The sequence below is a fragment of the Rhineura floridana genome, chromosome 7 (genome assembly GCF_030035675.1).
Source record: "Rhineura floridana isolate rRhiFlo1 chromosome 7, rRhiFlo1.hap2, whole genome shotgun sequence".
NCBI lineage: Eukaryota > Metazoa > Chordata > Lepidosauria > Squamata > Rhineuridae > Rhineura > Rhineura floridana.
Genome location: NC_084486.1, coordinates 25,133,257 through 25,145,596, shown reverse-complemented (window position 1 = coordinate 25,145,596; position 12,340 = coordinate 25,133,257). Strand labels below are relative to the sequence as shown.

Below are 12,340 nucleotides of genomic sequence, written 5' to 3'. Positions count from 1 at the left end.
CTGTGATATATTCATAGGAACTTTAACTAGCTGGAATATAATAGAAGAGAATTAATCTACTTATACAACATAAAAAGCTACTTATACTAAGTGAGGTCATTGCTTCCAATGCTGTCTATTGAGTGATGATGGGTTTTCCAAGTCTCATGCAGAATCCCACAAGTACTTCTCCCTGAGAGCAAAATCACAACAATGATAAATGAAATAGCTAACAATTTATTGCCTTTCATGACAACCAAAATCAGCTACCAAGGCAGCGGCCTCACTTGGGCTGGCCATGCTCATCTTGTGCTGGTCCCCAACCCCAACTACACTGTTGGAAGTGAGCAAACGTAGAGTCAGCACAGTTGGTGCACTATACAGAGAGGAGCAATCTTGATACAGAACCTTTCTGTAGCATGCTATTCTGGCTTCTCAAGGAGGATGTTTTATACTTCCATTTCTAGCGCTAAAATCCAAATCTGTGCTTGAAATATTCCCATGCAGTTACTGTTTAATCAACATCCATCCATAGTTCTCAATAGGCATACTGAGCTAATAGAAATGTTAACTCAAATGTAGAACCAGTAAAGGTTCTAGCCTGAGATAATATAGATGATATGGGAGGGTGCAAATAAATCATGTTAGATTTAAATTAAGTAAGTTAAATATACATGAATCTTGACTAGCATCAAGGGGTGTATATATTTTAAAAATGAAAGGAACTGCAGCAAGGAAAGGATATATATCATAATAATGGAATGAATTACAGCATGCCTGGTTTTAAAGAATTCACAATGTGATTTTGATCATTAAAATGCATTACAAATGTTTTCAGGTTTGTGAGAAGACTATAAATTGTGAAGACATAGCTATTGATAAACAAACATTATTCCATAGTAGTTAAAAACTCCTACACAATCAGTTGGCATATTTGGGAAAATGCTGTTTACATAAATTATACATTGATCCTCTCGTAGAATGTTATCATGTCAAGCATGAAAAATATAACCTATATGTTATCCTGCTGTTAGGAACCATAAAGCCTGCAGAAAGCCATGCACAAGATTATTGTTATGTAATTACTGTAAGCAGCCATACACCTTGCAGGGAAGTTCATTGACAAAAGGAGTTAGTGCACTAAACTGTTGTCTCTATGAATTTAATCAGAAATGAATCTGATCAGAAATGAATCTAGCCAGCATGTGGCTACCACCTTACTGAGCAGGTCTGAGTCTGAAATTTTCCTTTTGATTTTGCAATTTATCAATCAAAGAATTTACAAGGAAGCAAGTTTGAGCTATACTTCTGCAAGTAATCTGGTATCACTTTAAGTTGAAGAACCACTTCACTAAAATGATTCAGACAAAACACAAAGCCAACGTCTTATCTGATTTAGAATGCCATGAGCCTCTAAACTTCTTGTTACAGATTATATTCAGAAACAATACAATTGCAGGAAGAGTTGTTTAAAAGATAAACATGGTACATCTGTCACACCCATACAATATCTAGCAGGTTTTTTTCTTCTTCTTTTAAACATTTCTGCCGTGATTCTTTGTGCAATTCAGTGAAACAGAATGCTCATAAGAATGGGATACATATAGCTGTTGAAAAAAGATTAACTTTGCAACAACATGTGTATTCTTAGAGGAGAAAGGCATGAGGAAGGTGCACATCCCTCATCCCTCCTATGATATGCTGTGGGTGAAAATCAGTCCTTAGAGGGTATAGATTAATGCTGTCTTCATAGAGCAGGGTGGGAGGGAAAACCCCGGGAAAAGATTAATACCCCCTCCTGGATTAATGTCTCGTTAAAAGAGTAAAGGCCTTGGAGGAGGCAGAGCAATCTCCTCCCCCATTTTCTGCAGACCAGCCTTCTATTTAAAGGAGTTATCTGTCTGAAGGGTTGTCAAGTCTATCTCTGGTTTAAAGATAAAGATGGGTCTTGAAGTTGCCCATTAGAGCTTGGAGAGCAGATTGAGGCAAGCATACACAACTCAGTCTTCCTTACTACGGTGAAGTATGTCTATTTGTTATAGCAATTATGTCATTTGGCCCTGTGCTTGAAAATTAACATATGCAAATATGTGTCCTTTTTCGGGGTGTGTGTGATGCGTACTTAGCCCCCAGAGTCATCTTTGAGGGCGGTTCCAGCTGTTTTGCTTTTAGGGAGGAATACCTCATTCCCACAAAACAAACGCAGCGGTTACTGGATATACACTACAGTTGCTGGTTTGAATTTGAGCGGGAAAAGTCGTTGCGGTGAGGAGAGGGTGAAGAACTGGCGGGGTTGAGAGGGGAGAGTTAGAATGGGGTCGAGAGCGAGGGGCGGCACGCACTCTCAGCCCGGTAGCTGTTTTAGGCGAAGCAGAAAGAAGAGGACGGACGGATAAAAGCCCAGCGACGGCACGCGTGCGCACTGCAAGACGCATTACGTCAGCGTCAGCTGTCAGCCCGGCGGCCGCCGTCACCACCACAGCGGATGGAGCAGGAGACCGGCTGTGAGTTCCGGGGCGTGTATATGAGGGAAGGCGGGTTTCTCGGAGGACGCTGGCCGGCTGCGAGGGATAGCGAGAAAGCTTCTCCCCCCCCACCATTCTTTTATCGTTTATCCCAGTCGACAGATTGAGAGGGACCCAAGGCGAGCCCCTGCAAGGCGCTTCTTCTCTCATTCCTCCCCGTCTTGCCCTTGTGGTGAGTGTCAGGTGTGTGTTTTTCTTTTTGAGAAGGATGGGTGGATGAGGAGAGCAGGGGGTGGTCCCTGGTCCCCCTCCTCTGTCCTAATGAATGCAGGAGCCACCCCCTGCTTCCATCGTATTCTGTGAATCCACGTTTGCTGGCCCGCGACAGGCCCCCCCAAACCTGCTCTCCCAGCTTGTGGTCTATGGACTGAGTCAGCAGACAGCCGGTATCTGGCTCCTCTCCCTCCCCTCCCTCTGCTTCTGTTCGCTCCCCCTCCCTACCGTCTGTTTCTCCCCATCTCTAAATCTCGTGGTGCCTCAGTGGGTGTGATTGGCTGCGCTGCTGTGACTCGCTCTTCCGTGCAGGAGACGAAGATGCTGCTGCTACTGCTGCATCATCATGACCACTCGCCAGCTCTCCCTTGTCCAGGCCAAGGAGATGCCTGTGTCATGTTTTGGAGAGGGGGCGAGGTTGCTGCTACATTGCCATCATGGATGGGCAACAGTTTTCTTAACCAGCGATTGATTTCTCGAAAGAAGTGCCTGGGGAAAAAGAGATGGTTGGACTCCGTGCCGCCTTTCTCGCCCCTAATCCCTGATCTTTGGGGATCCTTTAGTTAACCAGGATGAGGGGGATTCACTTTGTTATCTGCTCAGGGCTGCTTAGAGCATGTGTTCCTGGATCTAGCTCTGGCAATGAAAAGAGATGTTGGGGAGGCCTGACAGACTTAAGTATTGGTCTTAACTCAGGCTGCAACCTTTTACACACTTATTTGGAAGTGAATCCCACTAAATAAAGGGATTTGTTTCTGAGCAAACATATATAATGAACATAGGGCTGCAGGCCTTTCTTGCTGCCCCTTTGCTTGCTTGCAGCAGGAGGTGGACTTGTGGTATTGTTTCCTGCTGGTAAGTCTGTAGGTGTGTCCTTTTATGCTCTGGGGGAGCATTATGTATGAAGTGTGATAAATCTCCCTACTTTTTGAGGGCAGATGACATCTCCTTACGGACTTGCATTGCTTAAAAACAAGCAGAGGCTGCTGCTTCTCTACCTGGGCCAGTGATTAAAGTAGTGCTAACTATGTTTGTCTTCTTTCAAACACACAATGACTCATTGTAAGCTTGTCCTCTAAGGGAAGGTAATATTGAGTATCTTTCTTTGTTTTCTTATGTTTCAGACTTTGAAGCTCTCTGGCCTTGGGCAAGTCATCACTTCTCAGCCCATTCTCTCATATTGTGATTATGAGGGTAAAAGACACAATGACTGTAAAACACTTTGCAAATTGAAAGTGATATAGAACTAACAATATTCTAATTTTCTCTAAATAGTTTGAAGAGAAGTTCACCACTCATTACATTGTAGAGAATTTCTGAAACTTGGAGATAACAATATTCATGCCTGCTCTTCTGCCTACTCAGTTTCTTGCCACAGCCACCTTCCCAAAGGTTTTATACAAGTAGTTCAATTTTCCTTATCCTTCTTTGTGCTGACAGGCCCCTTCAGGTTCCTGGCAGCTGGCTAGGCCTCAAACAATTCAGTCCACGTGGAAGAGATGGAAGGGGGTGAATTCAGCTGACAAGGCAAATCATCTAAACCTGTGTCAGCTCATAAACCCTGTGGTTTTTGAAGGATTGCCAAACAAGGATTTCAAACTGCTGTTTTAAACTGGTTTGCAGAGCAAAGTTTGCACTAACTGTGGTTTGTCATTAAGTTTGAGACTAAGCAATAGTAATAAATGCAGTTCATTTGATAATGAAAACAGACAAGCAACTCTAAAACATGGATTCCCAGTTTTACATTTAGAAGCTCAAACTGTGGTGTGGGTTCTTAACTGATTAGTGCGATTGTTATGGTTAGATATGTGATGGAAATGTAGAAGGCAACATGGTCTCTCTGTCAGTTACCTTTGGTAAAAGGGGGGGCACTTCCTTGTGGCTTTCTGGTGAGCAGTTTCTCTCAAGTTTCTCAGATTGGATTGACATTCAATTGTGAGTTCTGTGGGTCTTAGTATAGTAAGGGCTCATCCTTATGACAGTTTCCTGCACTCCCATTTGGCATTAGTACACAGGGTTTGATTTTGACTTTCATTAACTTTCTAGTTTCATTAACTAAAGAAGGCAGATTTTGTTCATACACATTTTTTACTAATACTATCAGTCGTCTTGTGTGTATGTCTTTAAAATTTGTCCAAGTGGTAAGGAGGGCAGTTTTTTGTTGCTTGTGGAAGATGCTATTAATGTTGAGTGTAGGTACTAAATTAGTATTTCTGAAAGCAATGTTAATTTTTAATATTTTTAACAGAGTTGAGGATTATTTTAGAACTGTTATAATCCCTTTACGATTGTCTTGCAGCAAAATTGGTACTACCTAAAGAATTAGGCTGGTACCATTTTTTTCTACAGAGTATATACTTTAATTAATCAAAGCTTGGGTTCATTTGTGAAAGATAGAAACTAAACATTTCTGAGCAATTCAGGTATTTTAAATATTTTGTTTTCACTCAAGATTGGATCCCCATGGCGCTTACAATATATCTTTTTGTCCATTTCATTTATTTATCGGGTCCCTGAAAGTAGATGTTGTGGTTCAGATTGTTGTCTCTTACCTTCAGAGGAGTGAGCAGAAGTTGCAGATGGTACCGAGATAACATTTATACATTTCTAAAGTAGGTTTCAACCATATGAATCTTTATTGTGGCTAACTGAAAGGAGAATGAGAGAGATCCTTGTGGGGGAGGGTGTCCTGACGCTGAAGAGAAAGTAAATCTGTCTGCAAACCATCTTCAGTGGTCATCTGAATGTAAAAAGGATGACAAATAGCTGGAGGAGGGTGTATTAAAGTAAGGGTGCCACCGTGAAGAAGTCCCTGTTGTGCATCCCAAGCCAAGAATCCTAGTGGGGACTACAAGCAGAACCCCTCCCCCTTGTTGATCTTATGGGATTGAGTTGGAGGAAGTGCTCCTGCAGATACTTGGATCCTGAGCCGGTTAAACCGGCAGCATACAGGCAACTAGTGCAGTGGTTTTAGGATCATTGTTGTTGTTGTTTTGCTGCCACAGTTAATAATTAGTCACCAATGTGAGGTCACCAGAGCATAGGTTACTGATGCGACTGTCAGTCCAGGAACAGCTGTAGCTGGTGAAAGAGCCACAGCACAGCTGGAAATAGGCACTTATTGCTGCCAAGGTTCCCTGAGCCTCTAATGACAACATCATATTAAGGAGTATCCGCAAGCTATGCACATGCTCTTCAGTGCGAATGCCACTCCGTCCAGAACAAGCTGTCTGCCCAATTCCTGGAAAAATAACTGCCTATCCGCAGTACCTCCATCTTATCCTGATTCAGCCATAGTTTATAAATTTAGACAAGAAAAAACCTTATAAAAGTTAAGGGTTATTTTGTTCTTGCAAATGCCAATGACAGTTAACTCACTTGCCCACACACCTATTAGTAATTCCTGGATCATGGTGAGGGAGAACTCTTAACATCTATAAACATAGGGCATTATCCAGTCAAAGGTAAGTAGACTTATGCCTGATGATGGAGCAGTTCTGCTGTTGTTGCTCTCCCATTTAAATCAATAGTACTTACAGATGCTAAATATTGGCTGGATCGTATGCATAATGTTTAGTAGAAAAAGTTGTTTGTATTCTATAAAACTTTTATGTTGTAAGAAATTTGGTTAGTAAATTTGCTGTTTAATTCATACGTTTAATAACTATAAGTCAGCTGCTTGTTATAAAGATTCCCTGCCTGGTCAAATGTTGTTCATAGCACATAATCAGGCCAAGTGGTTGTTTACATGCCTGAGATTATCAATTCTAGGATTCAGTAGGAATCAACAAAAAAAGTAAGATTGTTCTGTCTGAAGGTTGTGTTCCAGCATTCAAAGACCAATTGTGTTTAGCGAATGATGGAATATTCTCCCTATCTCATAATTAAACTTAAGGTACAGATATCAACAGCAAATGATATTTTGGTTACTGTACCAGAGCTCATTACAGAATGCAGGAAGAATCCTTTTTTGCTTTCTTTGTGTGTCTCCTGAGGAAAGGAATAGCCTGTGGACTATTGCTTTCCATGTTCCCCATTACATAACCTATATCCATAACCCATTAAGCACTTCCTTTTAGGAGGAAGGGTGGGACATAAATTTAAGAAATAATAAATACAATATATCATTGTCACAGAACTATGTTGTATCTCATAGCACAAAAATCATGACTCATCTTAGTTTTTTAATTTATCCTCTTTAGTCAAGTCTGTTTTATTCCTGCTAAGGAAAAGAAGGGAACAAAATGTTTATGATCATTCCCTTTGAGTGCAATGTTGAAGGGGAATAACAAGAGTTAAGTTGCTTACATTGGAATCCTAAACACATTATCATGAAAGTTCTCCTTTGATTTCATGAAACTTGTATTCAAATGAGTATACTTCAGATCACAGACAAAGATTGACAGGTGTGGTTAGTAAAGATAGCTATCAGTAGTTAACACAATGAAGAATCTGTATTAAAAAGAGTAGATCATGGCAGAGTCTCAGTCTTTCATTTTCCATTTTGTAAAAAGTTCTTAATGTGGCCAATGTGATGATTGAATTGCTAGTTAGTACTGCATGTTATCAAAGTGCTTCAACAATGCAAGCACTACCTTGCAAATAAGCACAATAGAGAATATATTCTTGAAGGATAGGGGTGTTAAAGCTTGATTTGATTATTGTTTGTTTGAATTGATCAGATTAAAAACAAACACAAAACTTAGCCAGATCATATTTCTAAGGGACTGACTTTTCCAGGCTTTTATAATAGTGATTTTTAATTTATACAGTTATTTTCGTCAGCTGCACGCTTGGAATGATCTACTCACGCATTGTTTAAGATAGGTAGAAATTCCAGTCTGAATCCCCATTACTTTGAGGCAGCTTCTATGGCAGCTTCCCTAGTGCTGCCTGGGTATGGTGGCTGTGTCTTTGTCCCCAAACAATGCCTTCATATCCACCCAGCATAGTACCACAGGGGCAAGGTAACTGACAGTGGCTGCAGTGTGAGGATGGAGAAAAGAGGTGCTGTCTTGCTGACTGGAGCAGGGGATGGATGAACACTGCCTATATCATCATTTATAATGCTACATTTAAAGCATGACTTCTTCATGTGACTTAAATTTCACATAAAATAATAAGTCCTCATTGGTTAGAGATTGATTTTACTGTTCAGTTGCTACTGTAAGCGATTTATAAACCATGGCCTTGAATATTTTTTTAATATGCAGTGAAATGCATACGTCAGTTTAGCAAGGATATTTGATACCTATTACCTACTTTCTTTAAAAATGGGGTTTCCTCCTGTAGCTGATTCTTGTACACTTGCTCATGATCAAAGCTGATAAGGATTTGTAGAGCTTGTTGACGTGTGTGCGTTGTTGCGTGAAACAGCATACATTACGTTGGAGTTAAGTTGCTCAAGAAACTTCTTCAGAGCATTAGATCATGTTAAAAGTCTTTATTAAGACATTACGGCCAAAGGCTTAAGAGTAAATACATGTAGAGTTTCTTCAGTCACCCCCCTTCTGGTACATCTCTCTCCAAAGGTAAACACAGAAGACAACCTCTCAGTTCAGAGGCAATACACAGAAGAACCAGCTCAACACAGATAGCTGCTAGAACTTTTCCCAGTCTATCGCGATGGTTACCATAGCAACGTCCTTGGCAGTCCGTTCCCAGACTGGGCAAAGACATAACTCCCCCTAGCTACAGTTTTTCAGACTTGATGGAAAACAAACTCAGTGACAGTGCGGTTCAATGGTCAACAGAGCTGTGGGTGATCCATTTCTAGTTCAAAACTTGCATGCTGATCTTAGTGAAATGGAGTCAATAGTAATAACTTATCACAATAAGGAGATACTTCTTATTAGGTATGTATGATAACATCTAGCTGCTTCATATCTAAGAATATTCTGGCTCTGCCCTATTTGCTGGGGCAGCTTTATTGTAGTAGACTCGGTGTTCTGGTACACATAGCAGTATTTACATTACTATTCCTAGTATGCCCACAAACACAAACACATGCGCCTTTGTGTACCCAAAGCACATTTTACAGAATTTAAAGTCCAAAAATGAACTTTTGTGCATAAATGTTAACATGATTGGAATGCTTGAGTAAAATATTTATTTTTAAAATTTCTATCCCGCCCTTCCTCCCAGAAGGAGCCCAGGACAGCAAATAAAAATGCTAAAAGAATCTTAAAAACAAAAGACTTTAAAGCATATTAAAACAAAAGTCTTTAAAAATTCTTTCATAACATCTTAAAAACAATTCCAACACAGACTGGGATAAGGTCTCTACTTAAAAAGGCTTGTTGAAAGAGGGAAAGAAAACATTTCAGTTTTGTTTGGTTCTCAGTTTTATGGTGTGTGCATTTTCTGGGTGTGCATTCATAGGAATACTATTCTCTTTCAAATGGAACAGCTGGCCCTGCTTAATGATTCATTTGAAAGTGTTTCTATCTTTCAGTTGGTGTTCTCAATAGCTTAGATATTGTCTGGCTAACTTGTAACTGTTGCTCTGGAGCTCTTGGAAACACTTGTGTGCCATCCTGAGAGAGCAGCTGCCTGTATCAGTGAGGACCCTTGAGCAGGTAGCAATCTTACTTGGTGAGAGCACTGGTAATTAAGAAACTGGTTACTAATTTTGAGGTGACATTTGGAATGATTCCCTGGTGTAAGATCAAGGTTTTGTATGGTATCAGCCCACTGGATCACTTCTGAAGAAGTTGGATGTATGATGCATTCTGATGAAATTTGCTTCCCTATAAGCATTAAAAAGGGATGATTTTGCAGTTGTTCCTCTGGGTGTGAGATGTTTACTCCAGATTTATTCCCAGATCATTATTGTATGACAATTTTATTACAACCATGATCCAGTTCCTACATCTCTTTTCTTTCCCCTGGTCCCCAATGCAAAATGCAAATCTGCATTTGGTAGATTTACTGGGTCTCTTGTTGGAATATTTGTTCATGTATAAGTAAATTCACTGTGAATGTATTTCAGTTGTTTCAGCATACAGCTTTTATGGATGTCAAATTAATTTTATATGTATGCTCTATGTACACCCTATAATCAAGCTTGAGCAGTTAATGTTATATTTTTTTCTTTTCTTTCTACAGTCAAGTAACATTACAGGACAATATCTCATGGAAGGACTATAGCTAATGGAAGAGAAAAAATATATCAGGACATCCTTGGTTTCCAGGTTACCAAAGTATGGAACAAAACCTGCTGGGAATATCCTACAGACAGTTCCGAATGGAACAGCTCTCAATTTATCAGGGAATACTCAGAGCATTGACAAAAAAATTGGCAAGCACAATGGCACTATTCGTATGCCTTCCTTCTCTTTTAACTGGCAAAAATCAAATCAATGCCAGCTGGGTGATCAGATCAGCAGTGAATCTGGCTCCAGTCATAATTCCAATGAAAGGCTGACAAACTCTGAAAAGTGCCCTCAGTCTGAAGAAATAGTTGGTAAAGAATTGCCCAGGGTGGGTTCAAACAGCACCTCATCAAAAATTGAAAAACAAAGCAACATGTTTGTGTCACCTACAGAAGAATTAAACCAAAAGTCTTTGCATGGGCTGTCTAGTTCTGCTAAGTACACTAAAAGTTCATTGTTAGGTAGGACTTCTTATTCTGGACTTCATGCTCCAAAATCACACTTGAATGGAATTTGTGGGAGCCGTTCAACTATAGGCTTGCAGAGGAATAGAGGTAATTCTACTGCCACTAGGACCAGCTTAGGAGTCTTAGGGGAGAGTCTGGCAAAGTCAATTGACAATGATAAATCTTCTTGTGAAAAAATGGTTAGATCGCAAAGCTTCTCACATTCCATTCAAAGCTCTCTCTTGCCCTCTGCAACCCTAACTAGGTCACACTCTTTCAATAGAGCTGTGGATCTTACAAGGCCTTATCAAAACCAATACCTAACTATTAGAACATCTCAGAGGTCAGGTCTATTGTCAAGAAGTGCACGACAGTTGGATGTGCCCAATGGTAACGAACCATTAAAATATGGGTTTGCTAGATCATATGCTGCTTTAGGTTCCCCTGGTTTGAAGAAACAACCACTATTAAATGGCTCTGGAGATGCACCCTCTCTGAGATTTAGAACAGGCCGTCCTTCTTTATTGAAGCCCAGCATTCAACATTTGGGAAGAAAGATCCCTGTGGATGGCAGCACAAGCAAAAATATGGAAAGCTGCATAGAGGAGGACTCAGTGTCAACAAATATCACTGGAGGTATTGATGCAAAAGGAATGCACAACAGTGAAAGAACAGAAGATGGCAAAGCTGCACATAATAATGTTGTAGATAACAGCTGTAAAAGTATTTGCATGGATGGTGATGTGGATGAAATTTCTATATCTTCCTTGTCCTCTTCTGAGAAAAATGATCTGAGTGAGGACTTTAGCGATGATTTCATTGATCTAGAAGATCCCAACCGAACAATAAACGTCCAAGAAGAGGAAGGCTCTGTTCAACAGCTGGAGCATGGCAGTGGAATACCACTAGATCCTTTTCTGCCTCTTAAGAAAAGTGAAAGATCCAACTTTAATTCTGATGAATGGCTAAATATATGTTTGTCTGGTAAATATGTTTTGTTTTTCTTTTTAGATGAGAGCCTAAGCTAAAGTATTGCCACTACTCATTTTTCACCTAATAGCGTATCTTAGGTTACACTATGAAGAACACGTGTGTGAAAAAGTCTGCCAATATGTTTTATGGATTTTTCCAAAAGTATATTAAGATTTCTGTATATATTAATGCACAGGGATAGCTTGAGTCAATTTTAAAAGACAAGACAATGAATTCCTTTGATTAAGGTGTTCTAGTTCAATTTTCCTCTGGTATGTTTTGTCTACAGACTCATTAACAAGTTCTATATACAATATCATTAAGAAACAAAACTAATTTTTATTGCCCTAATGGGCCTAACAAGAAAGTTAATTTGTACATATAATACAACCATGTCATTCCCAAACTCTTCTACCATTTGATTATCTTCATTGCTGTTCATATTCCTAAAAGCTGAATGTTTGGATTCTTAGTGCCATGATGCTAATGGAAAGTGTGCAGATGAAATTCAAATAAATAATGGGCATGATCTAGTCAAAGCAGATTATAGTTTAAGTCCTGAATTTTATGGGAGAGTTGAAAGCACATGCTTAACTTGCACCCGCTGAACTCAACAGGGTTTATTAGTGCTTTAAACTTTGGCAAAATGCCAAAGTTTAAGCTGCTTTGTTAGAAGTAGTAGCTTAGGTGTGACAGTCTAACACTTATGGAAGAGGAAACTATGGGAAACTATAGTTATGTTGGTTCTGTGAAGTCTTATTTGAGAAAGTTAAGCCTTGCCTAATACTTCTCTTAGCCATGCATAAAATTGTCTTGCAACCAAAAGAATAGTCTATACCCTAAAACATTGTTGATTGTGTGAGCCGAGCTGTGATCCCTAAGCATGTACTGTAAAGTTGGTATTTGTCTTACAAATTGAACAGTGTTTTAGAAAGTGTTGTGGTGAAGATTTAAGGACAGAGTCCTGTTTCTTCTCCTTGGTTGCTCGTGAAACTTAAAAAGTGGAGACAGTTCTGTTTACACCAGTTGAAAGTATTTGTTTGACTGCTGG

General features: G+C 39.8%; 1 protein-coding gene across 10 annotated transcripts in view; it reads left to right on the top strand.

Moving 5' to 3' along the window:
- Positions 1-1,854: 1,854 nt before the first annotated feature.
- The window catches only part of CCSER2 (coiled-coil serine rich protein 2), a 65,342-nt gene continuing 54,856 nt past the window's right edge, over positions 1,855-12,340 (top strand). For 5 of the 10 annotated variants that reach the window (XM_061635055.1, XM_061635058.1, XM_061635048.1 and 2 more), the window contains exons 1-2: positions 2,490-2,676; positions 9,825-11,301. In XM_061635055.1, coding sequence (XP_061491039.1) covers positions 9,870-11,301 — 1,432 coding nt within the window. In that variant the 5' untranslated portion in view covers positions 2,490-2,676; positions 9,825-9,869. The other 5 variants (XM_061635051.1, XM_061635049.1, XM_061635053.1 and 2 more) reach the window with 5 other exon arrangements.